Source organism: Rousettus aegyptiacus, unplaced genomic scaffold, assembly GCF_014176215.1.
Source record: "Rousettus aegyptiacus isolate mRouAeg1 unplaced genomic scaffold, mRouAeg1.p scaffold_m13_p_6, whole genome shotgun sequence".
Taxonomy (NCBI): Eukaryota; Metazoa; Chordata; class Mammalia; order Chiroptera; family Pteropodidae; genus Rousettus; species Rousettus aegyptiacus.
The window spans coordinates 75,464,897-75,483,497 of NW_023416309.1; the positions used below are offsets into that span (position 1 = coordinate 75,464,897).

Consider the following 18,601-nt stretch of genomic DNA (forward strand, 5'->3'; position numbering starts at 1 on the left):
GTTCATCCCTCCCTTGCTCCTTGTTCACTCTTTTTGACCTGCCCAGACAGGATGAATGTCCCCAGCTCAGCCCTCCCAGAGCCCTCACCCCATGTGCCATGTGGTACCACAAGGTACCTAGTGCACATGCAGCTGGCTGAGGAGGGGACAGCCCAGCCTCCATACCTTCTCTCCTGTCAGAGCCACCATGTCGAGGGGCCCATACATGAACCGCCCCACAAGGACCTGAGGGCCATCTTCGGCAGCAATCACATCGTTGGCCCGGTGGTTAGCAGTGACGTTCTGGAAGGACAGAAACCAGCTCAGCCTCGGTAAGTTGGGCTGAACCTTACATTTTCATGACATTGTTCTTAGGATTATTTGGAGGGATGTGGACTCACCGAATCAGGCCTTTCTATTAATTCCCATTAGAGTTTCTGAGACATGTGCTCCTGGAACCCATAAGAAAAAAACAGATCCTTCACCCTAGGTCTGTCTACAAAGAGCACTGGGGTTCCTGTAGATCACCAGTCCCCAACCTTTTTGGTACCTGGGACCAGTGATCCTATGAGAATCTAGTGCCTGATGATCTGAGGTGGAGCTGAAATGGTGATGCTAGCTAGCACTAGGGAGCGGCTACAAACAGAGATGAAGCTTCGCTCACTTGCCCGCTACTCACCTCCTGCTGTGCAGCCTGGTTCCTCCTAACAGGCCACAGTACTGGTCCATGGCCCAGGGCTTGGGGACCCCTGCTGTAGATGCACATTCTCTACTCTTGATTCTCCCCTGCGATCCTGAGGAACCACCAGTCCTCACAACCCGTCATCCTAGTTTCCTAGGCTGGAAACTGCCAGTCACCTTTGCTTCTTCCTTCAGCATCATGGCTCACATCTGATAGCCATTTACTATCCATCTTAGTGGAAGATATCAAACGTACAAGAGTAGAGAGAACAGTGTAATGAAGTCTCTTGCACTCGACACCAGCTCCTCCACTTATCAATTCCTGGCCAGTCTGGTGCCCTTCTTCCCTTGGTGAATCCTCACTCTACCCCTACCCCAGATGATTTTGAAGCCATCCTGGACGTCGCATCATTTTATCTGTAACCATCCCAACATCCTCACCCTTCTTCACCTCTGGTTTCAACTCATTCCGCAGCTCAAAGGCCTCTATTGGCCCAACCACCCGCCACTCCCAGCCTGGCTTCAACATGGGAGTCACTTGGTCTGGTGACTCTTCCTTTACAGAATTGCCCACATGGTATCTCTCCCCATACCCATGTTATCTCTCACCTAGTCTGCTAATAGCTACTTAATGAAGCTCCTTATTCTAAAACAGACCCTGTGGCAGATCTATTATCTTTATAAAACAAATCTGTTAACACCCAGTGCCCTCCAGATGAAGTCCAAATCCTGCACTCAGCATCAAAGCCTTGCCTGGGGAAGCTTTTCAGTCTTATCTCCTGCTGATCCGCTTTCAAGTCCCTCTGGTCCTTTCAGGCCAGGCTCCAAGGTGGCCTCCGGGTCTTTGTTCACACTGGGTCTCCACTCCATATGCCATCACTGGTTCTCTGCCCCCACATTTCAGCCCATTCACTATGACATGACTCAACTTTGTTCCCTCCAAGAAGCACTGCTTGGACTCCCCAAGGATGGTTCCTACCTTAAAATTCCTATGGTATTTTAATTCAATTCAACAAGCATTTACAGTCACCTCATCTACACTGGTCCCTGAACTGGGCTCTGGGGACACAGAGAGGGATGAGTCATGAACCCTGTCCTGGAGTTACTTCATTATGTGTGGGACAGAGGTCCCCTACAGGAACACTGGAGAGGGAAGAATTGATTCATGGAAACAGACACATAGATAGGTGCTCAATATCACTAGTCACCAGGGAAATGCAAATCAAAATCACAATGAGGTATCATTTCATACCCACTAGGATTACTAGAATTAAAAAAAAAAAGATAATAACAAGAATTGGCAAGGATGTGGAGAAATGGAACCCTCATACACTACTGAGGAGAATGCAAAATGAAGTTGTTACTTTGGGAAATTTTGGCATTCCCTCAAATAATTAAACTAGAGTTACCATTTGACCTAGCAATTCTACTTCTAGGTATATGCCTAGGCAAAATGAAAATATATGTCCATACCAAACTTACACACAAATATTTATAGCAGCATCGTTTACAGTAGACAAATGTATGAACGACCTAAATGTCCAACTTATGAATGCATAAACAAAATGTAATATGTCCATGCAATGGAATATTATTCAGCCATGAAAAGGAATGGAATACTGATGCATGCTACAACATGGATGACCCTTGAAAACATTATGCCAGGTAAAAGAAACCAAATACAAAAGACAACATATTGTATGGTTCCATTTATATGGGATGTCCAGAATCAGAAAATCAATAGCGACAAAAAGTAGATTATTGATTGGTTAGGGTTGGAGGGATTCAGGTAGGGGGATAATAGCTAATAAGTAAGGGGTTTCTTTTTGAAGTGATGAAAATATTCTAAAATTGTGGTTATGGTTACACATATCTGTGAATACACTTAAATCCATTGAATTGTACACTTTAAGTGAGTGAACTATACAATATTGCAGTTATATCTCAATAAATATGTCAATTCATGGAGCATTGATCACCTTCTACCTTTTAGGATTGTTTTTGGGGTCTATGTCTGATCTTCCTACCAGACTGGACTTGCCCCCCACAGTACTGTCTATGTCTGTAAATCCCTATTCCCCACTCCCTAGCAGAAGGACTGAGACACAGTGGGCACTGATGATTGTTTGCTAAATAAATAAATGAATGAACAGATACCAAACTCCTATTCACACTTCAATACCCTATAGAGGTTCCTCTTCATGGAATCCCTGTGTGGGATACCCTGCAATTCTTCTCTCCATCATTTTCCTAATAGATGCCTCTCTCTATCACAGCAAATACCACACCATGCCATACTTGGTGGATCAGACTATGAGCCCTGTGTTCATGGACAGGACTCTTTCTGACTTATATTCACATCTACAGAGGCCTGGCATATAGCAATTGCTTCATAATTGGCTTCTCCTCACCAACCCCAGTGCCCTGGACCCCCATTCTTGAGGCTCCTGTGAAGCCGGGCCACCAAGCACCTGGTCTCCCATCTCACATACACCCCACCCCCACGGCACTGCCATGGGAATCATCTGAGCACGAAGCTTAGTATGTATGAGCACTCAGCTCTGAGGGGCAACTCCAAGGCCTTACCTGCCATGTGGATGCCCCAGCCCTCAGGGCAGCCACACCTCCCAACCAGTATGTGACCCCAGCAAGCACATACCCGCAGTTTGACCTGGGTCCTCTTACGAAGCCACTTCTCCCGGGGATTAGTGGGACTCAGTGCTGCGGGATCCAAGCCAGTGCTCTCCTTGACATTCACGCTCTCATAGCGCATCACCTGGCACATAGCCGAGCAGAGCCTCCACGTCAGGTCAGGCCATCTCAACCCCTCTCCCTCCTTCCCAGGGTATCAGGGGCCACCAGCTTGTGGCCAGCAAGCCCTCCCCCAGGCTCCCCCACTCCCCAGCTTGGAACCCTCAGGAGGCTGGAGGCCCTAGGACCCACCTCTCTGCCCACCTGGACTGACAGCTGGGGCCAGAACACTGTCTAGTAAATGCTCTGGTCTAAAAGCAGCCTCTGCCCCCCACACCCAAACCTAGCAATTACCTGCATCTGTGCCCATTCTCTGCCTTCCTTCCTGTTACAGAAGGTGACCCTCACCTAAGGCCAGCTGGAGCCCTGATCCCAGAGCCTCCAACCCACTCAAGATCAGTGCTCCAGCAATACTCCCTCTCAGTCCTGCGTCACTGATTAGCCCCTGAGTGATCCCTAGGATCATTTACAGCATCCAAATGTGCTGTAATCGTGCCCACCTTAAAAAAAAATAGAAAAAACACTCTCCCTAGGACCCCTTTGCCTCCAATGACCACTGCACTTCTCTGCTCTCTGGACGTTCCACAGTGTCTCCCCTTCCCCACCTACCTCCTCCCCTTCACCCACTCCAGTCAGGTTTCTGTCCCTATTGCTCCACAGAAGCTATTCTTGCCAAGGCCCTGTGACTTCCACCCTGCCCTGCTCATAGGTCTACTCCTGTCCATCCAACTTCAGGGGATGTCCTCTCCTCCACCATCTCCCTCTCTCCCTGGTGGAGCTACATGACTCACCCTTGAACTTCTACAGCTATGGAAACTCCCTCAGTATCTGTGGTGGTGTGATTTATCATGAGAAATATATATTTGGTCTTCATCCCTGTTAATGGAACAGAGCACCTAAAACCCTTGGAATTTCCTAAGTGAAGGGAGTGATAAAGGTGTCTCTTGTTATGTTCCTTTGTTAGGTGACTTTGGGGTTGGTTGCCCCAGGAATAGAGGGTTCTAACTTTCAGTCCCAACCCCTGACCTCCAGGGAGTAGAGAAGAGATAGAGGTTGGATCAATTGCCAATGGCCAGTGATTTAATCAATCATGCCTATGTAATGAAGCCTCCATTTAAAAAAATGGGGTTCACAGAGCTTCCAGCTTGGTGAGCACATGGAAATTTGGGGAGAATAGCATCCCTGGAGAGCTTTTCACACACACTTTCTCCCCATATCTTTCCTTATGCATCTCATCCATCTGGCTCTTCCTGAGTTGTATTCTTTTATAATAAATTAGCAATCTAGTAAGTAAAATGTTTCTTTGATTTTTGTGAGCCACTTTAGCAAATTGATCTAACCCAAAGAGAGGGTTTTGGAACCTCCCACCTATCACCTGTTGGTCAGAAGTCCAGGTGACAACCTGGTTTGGGATTGGCATCTAAAGGGAGACTGGGGTTTTCCTGTGGGACTGAAGCCTTACTTTGTAGAATCAGTGCTATTTCCAGGTAGTGTCAGAATTCAGGTGAATTGTAGGATACCCAGCTAATGTGGGAGAATTGCTTGGTATGGGGAAGAAACCATATACTGGAATTGGTGTCAAAAATGAGCATTGTACCTGCACTGACTTTAAATGCCATCTAAGCTCTGATGACCCCACATATTTATCTCTACACCTGACATTTTCCCTAAGCTCCAGACTCTCTACTTGCCTTCCCTCCCAACATCTAATAGGACCTTCCCAAGTCTAGATCCAAGATTCTATTTCCCTACTTTACCCTAGCCCTGCTCTTCCCCAACCCTAGGGAATGGCAACACTGTAGATATTCAAGTGGAAAATAGGATCCATTGGACTCCCCTATTTCCCTAATAGCCCAGAAGCCAGCAAGTCCTGCCACCACAACTGAAATCCTGCTGCTCCTCAGCACCTCCATCACCAGCACCCTAGCTAGCCCAAGTCGTCATCTCGATAGCTGGGCTCCTACATTTGCCTCATAAAGAACCTTATGCATTTTCTTGTCCCCCAAACAGCAGCAGGGCTTCTTACTAAAAATATGTTAGTTGATATTTTTCCCTTGCTCAAAACCATGCAATGGCTTCTCATTGGAGCCAGCATAAAATCAACTCCTGACTTTGGCCATAGAGGCTGCAACCAGTTGGAAGCTGATCCAACCCCCACACGCATCCCCACTTCCTTCCTCCCAGGTTCTCTCCCTCAGTCACTGGCCTCTCTGCTCCATCTTTTCTTTTACAGATGAGGACATTGAGACCCACAGTGGAGCAGGCATTTATTACTCCAATCTCTAAGTTGAAAGATCGATCCATTCTCCTATGTAGTTTCTATTTAATTCTCTAGAAAGTACCATACCATTAGTCAGAAGCCAGTGCTCTTTAAGAAACCCACTTTCTGGCTGTGTCACCCCCCCCCCCCCACACACACACACCTGGTAGAGTGCTCCAATGCCTTCCCAATGCCTGCAGAATAAGCCTCTTCTCCAGACATAGAAGGACTGGACCCTCCAGAGGGGCCCTGTAGGCAGGGCCCAGGCAGGGGGTGGAGTACCTGTCTCAGGATGAAGGCCACCACGTCCGTGGACTCCCAATAGCTGGCATGGAACAGGTGGGGTAGTGCCACAGTGGGGAAGGCTGTGAGGACTTCAGGGCAGTACAGGGCATAGTCGATGCGCTTGGCGCCCCACCACTTGGCTGTGACTACAGGGCCGAGAAGGGAGATGAGGACAGAGTGGCCTGCCCAGGGCTGTGACCCAAGGGGCAGTGGGGACATGCCACCAGGGCACAAGTTTGGGGCCAGAGCATCCAGCTCAAAATGAGCTGAGAAATGTGCCGCTCCCCCTCCCACCTTCTTATAACCCACCAGCCCCTTTGCATGCCCACTGCTCCTCGAGGACATGTGTTACAAACTGGCCCCTGGGAAAAAGGACCCATGGAGAAGTTCACAGTCTCACTCCAGGGCTGCTGGTCAGCAGGAGTTCCCAGTAGGAAAACTGAATGTTGGGATTAGGGCTCTGGCTGAGGTCAGAGCTTAGTCTATGCCTAGAGAGGTCATGGCTTAGTTTATGGTCAGAGGTCAAGGCCCCAACTGGAGTCAGAGGTCAAAGTTCTCTCTGAGGTCAGAGTTCAGTCTGAATTTCCTTTACTCCACCTCCCCACCTGCGTCCTGCCCTCAGCAGCCCTGGCAGTGGACCAGTGGCCACCCAGAGGAAGGGCTCTCTCCCTTGAACCCAGGCAAACCCCAGAAGACCCTCACTCACTGTGGGAGGTGCCCACAGGTGCCAAGCTGTCTGAAGACTCCGAGCTGTCACTGTGGGAGCTGCCCTGGCTCATCCTCCGTACCAGGCGCTGGGACTTCAGGGCCTGAGGGGGCGAGGCGGGGGCATCCAGGAGTGGTGGGCTACCCTGAGAGCTGCCCTCCAGAAAGAGAGAACTGTGGGTGTGCAGGGCGTCAGCTGGAAGGAGAATTTCACAGTCAGGACTGAGTAGCATATCTCAAGAAAGCTGCCCATGCTGTGCCAGATCTGTGTTGGGCAGGAGGCTGGGTACTCAGAGAGACATGCCCAACAGGAAGCCTGCATCTCTCATCCCCAGGGCCTGACGGGATCCCACCATAGTATGTCATCGGGTTTCACATCCTCTAAGTTGTGCATTAGGCAGGCACAAGTGGGGGGCCCAAACATCACCCCTACCCCCAATAGAGCTACTGAGAGCACCTCTGGGAGAATGTCCCCAAAAGCACCAGATAAAGTCAAGGGGTGAACATTTGGTATGTGCTCTTGTATCAGAGACCTCTCCTGAGCCACAGATAATGGCGGCTGAGCTTGGAAATGAATGGAGACCCCAGCTTGGGAGCTAGGGCACTCTCTGGGGGTAGGGGGACGCCCCAACCAAAGAGGGACACATTTAAGAGTGCAAGAGGGGGGTTTTGGAGCCTCTTCTCTCTATGGAAGCCCCTGAAAAAGCAGCATTTTGGATATCAAGTTTTCATTGAATTGGGACGGGTGGGGTGCTGACTTTTAGTACTGAACGAGCCACAGTACAGCATTCCCCCTACAATCTTGATGAAACCTTGGAACAGGCTCTGGGGCATGGAGTCAAGGCTCTGAGCCCCGAACCCCTGACAGTCCAATATAGGCCTCCCCTTGACCTCACCCCAGTCCATGCCCAGCCTACCCCACTTGAGCCCCAGAAGCCACGAGTCCTCCCCCAAACCCACCTGCCCTTGCTCTCTCCATCTAGAGGATCCCCCAATCCCCATTCTCCAGCTTTTCTCCACCTTCCTTGGTCGAAAGCTTCCTCTTCCATGAAGCCCACCAGAATGAGACACTTCTGGCTTTGTACCTCCAGAGTCCAGGCTGGGTGCCAGGCAATAGCAATCAGCAGGATCCTTGGACTTTCAATCAGGCCTGAGAGTATTATGCTGGCCCTATCCACAGGAGCTCGGCTGGGAGTTGTCAAGGGCAGAGCCTAAGTCTCTGAGGCCCAAGATGCCTTCAACAGAGCACGAGTTCACACAGGTGGGCCACTCAGAAGGTAGGTTCATCCTGTTTGCCTGTTCTTTTCCCCAAGAGCACACAGACCCTGCTCAGTTAGGTCTAGTCACTCCATCAGCTGACAATTTGGAGGGGCTAGATCAGATAGGATGGCCCTGGAGTGCTACCTGGTTGGGGCCCAGCTCCAGCTCAGTATGCTTTTTCACACCCCTGAGTGCCTACCGAGGAGAAGGGACTGTCCGTCACCCAGTGGAAACCTCTGGTAGCGGGGCACACTGATGGGCGGCACCAGGTGGAACTTGGGCTCCAGCAGTGGCTCAAGCCTTGAGGCGGAGGGGTCTGCACAGTGGAAGAAGCTGTAGACCTGGCTGCAGGCAGGGCGCACCTGGAAGCCTGGGGGGTGGAAGGAAACATGGGGGAATCCCCTTGCTGGTACCTGCTCCCTTGGTCCTTGGAAGCTCCCCTGGGTATAGCTTTGAGTAGCCTAATTCTCTGCTCAAGAACCTCCCATGGCTCCCTGCTCCAACAAGATCAAAGTCATTATGTTCAATTTAACAGTCAAGGCCTTGCCAATCTGCCCCATCTAGGAGCACAGCTGTAAGAACCCAGTATTACAGCCGTGGTAGCCACCTGCAACTCCCCAACCAGTCTTGCTGTGTTCCTTTCTCTGTGCCTTAGCTCAAGCTGCCCCTCCTCCTAGAAGGCCCTTTTTCACTATCTCCTCTGGTCAAACTCCTTTAAATTCTTGCAGCTTTTAATTAGTTGCTACTTGATGTATGAGGTTGACCCAGTGTCTTTCAGTCAGGATCAATGGCCCCTTCCTCCAGCCAGCCCCCCACTCAATTCCTACGCCTAGTGGTAGTTCCTGGTTTGCCCGAGCCAGCAATACACGTCTCTCACAGACCAGCAGATGTCTCCACTGAGGCCTCCTCCTCATCTGTGAGTTTCCCTGTCCCTCTAAGTTAGTCCAGCATTCAGGGAGCACTAGGGTTCCATAGCAACCATAGGGTTTTGCCTCCTCTCCCTACTTCACCACCTGCTGGTGCAAATCGCCTCATTGTATATTTTAGAAGAATGAAGGAAGGCATTCAAGGCTGTGGGTAGTACATGAGCAAAGGCACTGAGGTGGGCCTGGGTACATGCAGGGGTAAGATTGACCTGGCTCCAGTGGGTCGGTCTGGGCACTGGAGGAGAAGGGAATGGGTACAATAGGGTAAATATTTATGGCTTCTCTTCCCATAGAGCATGACAACTAAACAACAGGGCCGCAAATGGGCCAGAGGCATGCGACAAGGACAGTGAAATCCACCAGGGGCTACCTCAACTTTGCTCCATCTGGGGAAACTGTCCCGCTCTCCCTCTTCTCCCCTCCCCTCTTTCCTCCCCTCTTTCTCTCCTCTGTCTACCTACCCCAACTCCATGGTCCTTCCTGCCCCTGCTCCCCAGCCCCACCCTCCCCAGTTTGAGGTCCTGACATGGTGACCTAGTGACTCAAAGGCATCTCAGGCCCCAGTTCATGACACACTCACCATCCAGGCCTGGCAGCACCGTCCTCCGCATGGCCAAGACCAGGCCAAGAGGCGAGCCGAAGAGGAAGAAGTCGGACACGTCAAAGTCCAAGCGGCCCAGGCTGACCTCAGGGATCTGGGGCCCACTAGCCACAGGAGGCTCGGCCTCATCCTTCAGCATGCTCGAGTGGATGCTGCCAGGGAGAGGAAGACATGGGAGGGTGGGTTCGGGAAGCACCGAGGATGTGGGGTGTTCACTTAGCAGGGCGGACGGAAGTCTGGGGGTGAAGAACCCAACCCTCCCTCTCTGGGAAAGGGCTCAAACCAGAGTCCCCTCGCCAGATGCTGCAACCATCTCAGCACTGGCCACCAAGGCCTGGCTGACATTTTGCTAAGGCAAGGGTCAGCCAGCTTTTTCCGTAAAGGGCCAGGTGGTAAATCTTTTAGACTTTAAGGGCCATCTGGTATCCATCGTATCTACTTACTCTGCAGGCAGCCATAGATGATACCTAAATAAATACATGTGACCATGATCCAATAAAACTCAATTTACTAAAACAGGCTGAGCACCTGAGAATACCTAAGCATCCTATGCACTGGCAGGCCTGCCCTGTCATGCTGATTTTGTGATAGCCACACTGCATTCCTGCGCTGTCTACCAGAGAAGCTCAGCTGGCCAATATGCAGACCAGCTGGGTGATGTCAGTGCTGCCAGGATTAGGGCTTTTGTTGTAACTCATGTTCCAGGCAACCCGCAGACACAGATGCAAACAGCTTGGTCTTCCCTCCCCTCCAGCCCACAGATGAAGCAGAGAGCTTAATGAGAAAACCACGAGACACGGAATTCAAACCATTCATATCCCAGGCACCCACTGCCCCGAAGAGTTCAAGTTGATGTTTAGCCATAAACCCAGATCACGCTTCCCAGGATGGGCAGGAAAACTGGGAACCTCCCTGACCTTCCAGCTGGCATTTCAGCAGAGCTTTGAGTTCAAGGCAATCCAGTGGAATTGCATGATCTATGAATCAATTAGCTGAATGCTAATTCAACTAACACACTCAAGTTGGAAGAGAAAGAGAATTTTAGAAATAACAATTGAAATAGAGTGTGAGCTAGGGTCTGGAAAGTTGAATCTGAATCCCCATACTCCTCTGCCTCTTGCAGTGTGAGCATCTCCCAGTGAGGATGATGACTCTGGTGTTTAACAATACGTATTTCATGTACAGCGTGGTCCCTAAACACACGCCAACTACTTAATTGCCAAAGAAACAGCCATCTGTCCCTACACCAGAGGGAAAAGCTGGCTGTGTTGGACCAGCTACTGAAAGCCTCCAATTTCTCATCACTCTCCAAATTTGGGGCTTTCTTAAAGGATTTTTCAAGGATAAACTAGAAATGTGATTTTACTTTGCGACCCAAACTTGAAATATAGCTGCTTTTTTAAAGAATAATCTGTCAGAAGAGCTTTAAATAGTCAGAGATTTAAATATGCAGAGCCTTTTGCCTAATAATTCCTCCTCCAGGAATCCATGTAAATGAAAGAACCTAATATTTACATAAATGTTTATGCACAAAGATAGTCACCAGAGTGCTACTTATAACTGCAAAGAATTGGAAAAAGTCAAAGTGTCGGTGACTAGGATTAAGCAAGATGTTGTCCATTTACTCAATAAAATATTAAGAATATTTACCAAGTAAAGTATTTTTAATTATATAAGGGAAAGATCAAATATGTTTTTTTTTTAAGTAAAACTATACACGACACATGTAAAAATATACTGAAAGGAAATATGCCAGTATTAGCAGTTCTCTCTGGGTGGTGAGACGATCTATTTTCCAAATGCTCTACCGACCTCATGGACGTCTTCTCCACTTGGTTAAGAGAGGAAGAAGGGAGGGAGGGAGAAGAGCATTGAGGAGAGAGAGAAGAAGAGGCATGTCTTCCAATCTGGGTCTATGCTCAATACTCACTCATATCCTGAATAAATGTGCAGATAATTCATTTAGTCAGTGGCAATGAATATGTCTCTTCTAAAAATTAAATGGTGGTCAGTTCCATAGAGGGCCCCGCCTGGCCTACTCATAGAGGGGTGTTTTATACTGGGGAATGGGAGACCAGAATGCTGACTCCAGCTCTTCAGTAACTGACTATGTGAACCCAGGAAAATTCCTGACCTACTTGGCCTCTGTTGTCCCATCTGAAAAATAATAAGAACATACTCTTGGAGTAGCTCACAAAACATGCCCTTACCTGTTCTTTCTCTAGAATCTCAAAGCCATCAGTCAGGTAGGCCGGGCAGCATATACCCTTTTTCAGAAGATGAAGCTGAGACTCAGAGACATAAGACTGATTGTCCTGTCTCTCTGCAAGTCCAGGTGAAGCAGGGACAGAGCACAGGGTCTCATGGGGAGTGGCCTTGGTCTCAGCATTTCAGTGCTTGTCTATGGGCCCCCGTTAAAAGGCCTGAGACATAGACTGGTCCCAGGCCCCCCAGATGACTTTGAGCCATGGTCCTCTCTCCTCTGGAAGGAAGGTGGGGTACAAGGACTAGTTACCTTGATAAGAAGGCATGATGCTGGGTGATGGCCTCGCAGTCATAGGTGGAGGAATCGCTCTGTTTCCGTGGCAACGGCCTCTTGGGCTCCTCATCCTCCAACACACTGGAGACGTCAATACTGCTTTTGCTGAGCCGCTTGCTACTGGCCAGACTGCACTCCTCATCCACTGCAACTGGGGTGTCCTTTGGGACCAAGGAGAGGATAGGAGGACACTGTGGTCACCAAAGGCTATGGGGCCCTGCCTCCTCTTCCAAGCCCAAATAACCCTTTTACCTAGATGTGAGAGGCGATACCTCTTCCAAAAGGAGTGCGGAAGGCTGCCTCCTGCATCCAAATGGGTTGGCGATCCAGTGGGATCCTGGGTAGCTGTCTAGGGACCCAACCCTAAATTGCCCCCTCCGGGCCTGTTTCCTCACTTGCGATAGTAATCTCTTGATACTCTTATAAGACTATGATATAACACTTTGCAACTTAGATCTCATGGTACAAATATTAAGGGCTCTAACACTACCTTCACCAGAGAGACCCCTGCTCCCAAGGTCAGACCCCCACCCCCACACACACACATTCCCACCATGTGGCCCGCACCTGGGTGCTGCTGATGCTCCCCTTCCGGCTGCTGCTGCCAGGGCTGTCGCCTGAGGGCCCTGCACTGTAGCAGATGGCATCAAAGGCCAGGAGGCCCCCCACACAGTCCCCGATGAGACACACCTAGAGAAGGCACAGCTGGGACTATAGTCCTGGCCATTGCTGACCCCTAACCCCTACACTCATCTGGAACTCAGATTGCCTGTCCATGGGAGAACAAGGAACCTGTCCCAGGGAGGCCTGGGAGAGCCCCAGCGGGGGGTGGGGGGGTGCTCATTCTGGAGCCAGGGTCTGACTGAGGACAGGAACAAGGCTAGGGTCAGGGGTCAGTCTGGGGCCAACGTCAGCCTTGGGATAGGACTCAGGATGGAACTAGGGGTCAGGCTTGGCTGGGGTCAGCCCAAGGACAGGAACTAGGCTAGAGTAAGGGGTCAGATTTGGGCAGGTCAGTCTGAGGATAAGAATCTGGCTGGGGCCAGGGGTCAGACTGGGGCCAGGGATCAGCATGGGCTCATAATCAGAACTCAGATGTTGGCCTCAGTTTTCCTATCTGTAAATGAGAATGAACCTAAAGATCTCAGAAGCCTCCTTGGATCTCAGAAGCTATTGCCTCAGAACGGTCTGGTCTGGATCTTTTGGTCAGATCCCAGTCTCTTGCCAGTTGTGGCCAGGACAGGGACATGGGGGCAGGCTGTCCTACCTGCCCACTGAAGCCAATGCCATCAGAGGACTTGAGGAACTCTGCGTAGACCTGGTTGGCTCGCTCGATGACTGTGGCAACTGCATCCTGGTACTGTGGGGAAGAGATGGCCAACAGGGGCAGGGCGGCCAGAGGCACGTGGTCCTGGATGTTGCTGAGACAGCCCTCGTCATGGCTGTAAGGGTTCAGGCTGTGGACAGGGGGGCAAGGTAAGCCCAGCCGGGATCAGGCATGGAAGCAAGTTTGGGGCTGTGGACCAGGCAGAAGAGAGCATGTGCTGGCCGAGAACTGGGCCCTCCACTTCAGACTCTCCAGGAAGACCCAGGCAGGAGCCAGATGAGACAAAACACATGGGTAGGGATATGGGTGGGGGAGCCAAGCCTATGCTGACTCCCCTGCATGTCCGCCCAATGCCAGCCTGTAATATGGGCCCTGGATTCTCCTGCCCACTTCTGCATGGCTCCAAAGAACACCCCAATTGTGGAAGAAACCAGTAGTATGAATCAGGGTGAGGACATATCATCATGGTAGACTTCCTGGAGGTGGTGGGGTTTGAACCAGGCCTCAAAGAAGGCTTTAGGAAAACTAGAAAGGTAGAGAGAGGGCATGCCAGGCATGTGGATCACATGTCGGCCACAGCTTAGAGGTTGGCACACAGCTGCATACACAATAGTTAAGTCCATCTTGCTGGGACAAGGATCCAGAGCCTTCACTGGCTTTGTAGGAAAACCTATGACCCCCCAGAATGGACTAAGAGATCCTGCCTTATAGCTTCCCCACTGTCAGTGGCCCCACCATGGGCTCCCCTTTCTTCCTTGCCTCCCAACGAGGATGTCCCTTCATTGCTGGGCAGCTGAGAACTATCTAGGCCCAGCTCCCAGCTGCCTACTCCCACCCGATCCCCCCATCCTGCTTCTATCCCCCGGGGCATCAGACCCAGGAGGGACCACAAGGAGAGAAACTGCCCACCCCCTACCCAAAGCTTTCCCTTCCCCAATAGTCAAGCTTAGGCTGATAGAAGTTGAAACTGGGGCAGGTGATAGGAACTCAGGGAGTCCTGGGCAGGTTACAGAGACTTCATGGAGTACAAGGCAGGCCTAACAGCCATTTCTCATCTCCAAAGAACACAAATTAGAGGAAACAGGCCTCAATTGCAGCCGGAGAGATTTTAATTAGCTGAGAAAGAGCTCCCTCCCAGTAGTGATTAGGGCTGATGGATAGCCTGGCAAGACACTGCCTGGGGAAGAAGTATGCTCCCTCCCTCTGTCCCCTCAAGTGGTCAGGCCATCCATCTTCTTGGAGATTAGGCCTGGGATGGCTGACCCAGCTCTGGGGGTCAGATGTCCTGGGGGTGAGGGATGGGGGTACTGAGATTGATTATGAAGGAACACAATTAACTGCAACTGTTGGAGTGTGAAGAGAACAGAGCTGCGTCAGCTCAGCTTCCCAAATTCCACTGCAGAGCAGACACACAGCAGATAAATCTGTTAAAGAAGCAGATTCCAGGGCCCTCCCAGCCCTATTAAGAAGCCCCAGGGGTGAGGCCTGCCACCCATGGTTTAACAAGAATCACACGGGGATTTGGGCCCTTAGCCAGGCTGGGGAATGACTGACCTAAACTTTTTTCCTTCCAACTCTGATTGAGATCTGCCCTGCCCACATTTCAGAGCACAGATAAATCAAAGACAGGTCTCTGCTCCCTGTCCAGGGCCCAACCTTCCTTTCTCTCATAGGCCAGAAAAGCAAGACCCTCCGAATACACTCTCCCAACCAACCAGAAGCTGAGGACAGGGCCTCCTGCCCCTCCCAGCACTGCTGAGCCCTCCTTAGGCCTGACTGAAAGGCTGGGATGCCCTATCTACCCTCTCCAAACCCCATGTGGGTGAGGGCTCCTTTCTACAAAGCCTCGAGGTCTGGCAAAGTCGACAGGAAAGGAGGAGAGTAGCAGGATAGAGGTGCCCCTGGCCTCCCGTTCATCCCTAAGCACAAAAAGTTCCCAGTTTCCAGGCCCTGCCATTTGCCACATGCTCTATCAACATGAGCTCTACAGGTGCTCAGGCCTTCTTTGCCCATGTTATCTGTGTGTATCCAGGGCTCCTACCTGGCTCCTGGCTCGCACCTTTGGCTAGTTCAACAGGACAGGGACCTGGAGAGCACAAAGCCCTCAGGTCCCGAAGCAGTGGACTGCATTTCCCATAGGCCCTCGGCTCTAGAGGAGCTCTTAGTCTCCAGGTTTACTCCCCACAGGGCCCAGGGCTTATTTGGATGAAGCTCCCAGGCCCAGGCCCGGTAAGCATGCTGCCTTATTCCACCCAGCAGGGTTCTATGCTGTCAGTCAAGAGCGGCTCCCTCCCCAGTCCCCTGTCCACCAGTGAAGAGAGCCTCTTCTCGCCCCTGTGAGGACGATGATGTGAGTCAGAGAATCCCTGCCATGATCTTTTTATGTGTCCCATGCTGTACTTGGTGCTTCACATACACTAGCACACAGAATCCAGGAGTATACCCATTTTACAGACTAGGAAACTGAGACAAGGAGAGGCTAAACAATTTCCCTCAGGTTACACAGCCAGAACTCAAATCCAGGCTGCCAGAGAACCCCCACACTTAGCTGTGTTATGCTATTCTCACAGCACACACCGAAGTCACCGCCTCCAAGAAGCCTCCCTGGCCCTCATCCTGAGTGTCTTCAGTGCTCTGTGCCATCTCCATTAGAGCACACATCCCTACTGGGCTCTAAATGTGTGGTCCAGAGTTGGCTGCCTATGTTTGACTCCTGGTTCTATTCACTAGGTAACCCTGGGGGAAATTGCTTAACCTCTTAATGCCTCAGCTTTCTTATCTGGGCCAAGGAGATGAGGGTTTATTGAAACTGGCCCAGGGAAGAGGAGGACAGGGGAACAGTGCTAATTGCTCTGGACTCTGGCTGAACACTTCCCGCAGGTGATGCTTGTGGTCAGTCAGGGTTTGACCTCTCGGAGAGGTGTCCCCCTGCCCACCAGGTACGCACATGGGAAAGGCAGCCTCTCTGCTTACTCCCCCTCACCAGTCCCACCCAGTCCAAATAAGCAGAAAGGGACTCACTTGGAGACAAGAGAGAAAGCTTCAGAGCAGATGGCAGGACAGGGGACGAATTTGATGAGGATGTGGCCCAAGGCCGCGGGGAAGTGGGCGCGTGTGACCTTCTCCAGCACGGAGCTGAAGGTGTGGATGTCGGCTGCCTTGCAAGATGGGTCCCCCGAGCCCGCGTCCAGGACGTTGCCCCCGTGCAGCACCAGCAGGAGGACGTGCGTCTTGCAGGAGCGCTGTGGGCAGACTTCCTGAGAGGAACATCAGTAAGGACAGAGAGTGACAGGCAGCAGGGAGATGGGGTGGGGCGCGGGGGTAACACAATGAATCACACACACACACACACACACACACACACACACACACACACACACACACACACTCATACGGGGCTATGGCCCGAGAAGCAGGCACTGTGTCCAGCCTATCTCAGCTTCACGCCGGGGAGCTCTCTAGCCTCCTCTGTTTTGAGACCCCTTGTTCATTCAGGGTGAGGAGCACAAGCTGTCAGGAGGGCAAGCCCCTCACTGTCAGGGTGGGAAGTGTCCCATGAGGCTCTTCTTGTTCATACAGGAACTGGAAGCCCAGAGAAGGACAGGGAGCTGTTCAGGGTCACACAGCGAGTCATATGAAGAGCTGGGTGGAAACTAGGCAGCCTATCTACTGTCTCAGGGCTCTTCCCAAATTCCTGGCCACAGAGCTGGGCCCGGACAGCCTCAGTAACTCAGCCCACCTCATTGTCTTCGTGGATCTCAATGCTTCCCTGGGCCGGGAACCTCTGTCTTCTTAAGGAAACCCGGTACAGTTCTCCTGTGGGGGGAACAGAGAACTAAGCTTGTACGAGGCAGAGGCTTATAGGTGAGCAGAACGATAGTGTCCAGAACTAGAGAGTCACTACACCCAGCCCCTGCCTCCGAAATCAACACAACATGAAACTATTTCTTCTAAGAAAAGGAAGACCAATAGGATGAGGCTATCACAGATGCTGTCCCTAATGGTGGGCAGAGGGGTATCCTGGAAAGGAACCATCCTGCTTTTCTTCACCAATCACAAGAGCGACAGTACGAGGCTTGTCTGACGGCTTCTATTTCCAGTAATGGACAGAAATTTGGGCCAAGCATCCCTCTGAAAACAACTACAATTGCTAGATAAAAGAAAAAAAAATTTTTAAATATGTTTGAAGTTATCAAAGAGATAGCAAGGCCTTGAATTATGGAACCCCCGTGGAAGTTGGACCCCCAGAGAGTTAAGGCCAGCATGTGGAACCACACTCATCATCACCCATCACCCATGAGCTTTGTGCTGAAGCCTAGTGCTGAAATGCTCTCCGTGCTTCTCTCAGCTGCCTGGTCTCAACTCCTCCTCCAGGAAGCGCTTCTCGGCATCCAGCCCTGTCTGAGCTCTTATTCCTCTAACATGGGGATCAGTAAACTGGACCAAATCTGGCCCTCCACCTGTTTTGTAAATAAAGTTTTATTGGAACACAGCCATACCATTCATTTACATGTTATCTGTAGCTGCTTATCTGCCACAGAGACCTTACAGCCCACAAAATGTAAAATAGTTACTATCCGGCCCTTTCCAGAAAAGTTTGTGGACCCCCAGTCTAACGCTTACATTCCTGAATGTCACTGCTTTGGAATCTCAGGTTCAGAGAGTCCTCAAAGACATCCTACAACCCCCTCACTCCCCACCCAATGATGCTGCCACCCTGAGGAATAATTCCTTCCATCAAGTTGACTGCACCTCTTCTCTTTTCTCCCTATGAGGGCACTACTTTCTCTGTGTGCTGAATCTCATAGCTAGACTGTGAACCACTCTGCCTTCAATGACAAGAAACTCATCTAATGCAGCCTGTTCCAGGCAAGAATGGCCCTTTCTTCTTCGCACCCCACCCCCTCTCTGCCACAAGCCTGCTGCACCCTGCTAGGAGGTACATTTGGGGAGGCTCCTTCCCAGGGGTGTTGGCCCCAGAGGGCACGAGGAGGGGGGAGCATCTGCAAATAATTCCAAAAGAGGTTTTCTCTGTAAAGAAGTCCATATCTGAAATATTCTGTCCTCACAGACACGACCCTGGTCTAAGGGTAACTGCTTTATGAACTCAGAACTACTGCCCACACAGACAAGAAATCATTTCCTAAATGATGGAGGGCTTTGGCTTGGAGGAGGAAGAGGAAAAATGCCTTCTGAGGCCTGGCTCTGACCAGCACTTCTAGCGCTCCTTCCAGTGGCTCCGACTCTTCTGCCATATTTCTAACATCCTCTAGACCTTGCCCTGGAT

At 50.9% G+C, this 18,601-nt stretch overlaps 1 protein-coding gene across 1 annotated transcript in view; it reads right to left on the minus strand.

Moving 5' to 3' along the window:
• Positions 1 to 18,601, minus strand: part of PITPNM3 (PITPNM family member 3) — an 89,071-nt gene that overhangs the window by 13,310 nt on the left and 57,160 nt on the right. Inside the window, exons 5-15 of the mRNA XM_016138754.2 lie at positions 17,054 to 17,130; positions 16,336 to 16,571; positions 13,255 to 13,444; positions 12,555 to 12,677; positions 11,964 to 12,148; positions 9,428 to 9,600; positions 8,121 to 8,291; positions 6,663 to 6,857; positions 5,954 to 6,102; positions 3,320 to 3,436; positions 166 to 282 (exon numbers count right to left, since the gene is read on the minus strand). Of these exons, the coding sequence (XP_015994240.2) occupies positions 166 to 282; positions 3,320 to 3,436; positions 5,954 to 6,102; positions 6,663 to 6,857; positions 8,121 to 8,291; positions 9,428 to 9,600; positions 11,964 to 12,148; positions 12,555 to 12,677; positions 13,255 to 13,444; positions 16,336 to 16,571; positions 17,054 to 17,130 (1,733 nt within the window). The remainder of the gene's footprint in view (positions 1 to 165; positions 283 to 3,319; positions 3,437 to 5,953; positions 6,103 to 6,662; positions 6,858 to 8,120; positions 8,292 to 9,427; positions 9,601 to 11,963; positions 12,149 to 12,554; positions 12,678 to 13,254; positions 13,445 to 16,335; positions 16,572 to 17,053; positions 17,131 to 18,601) is intronic.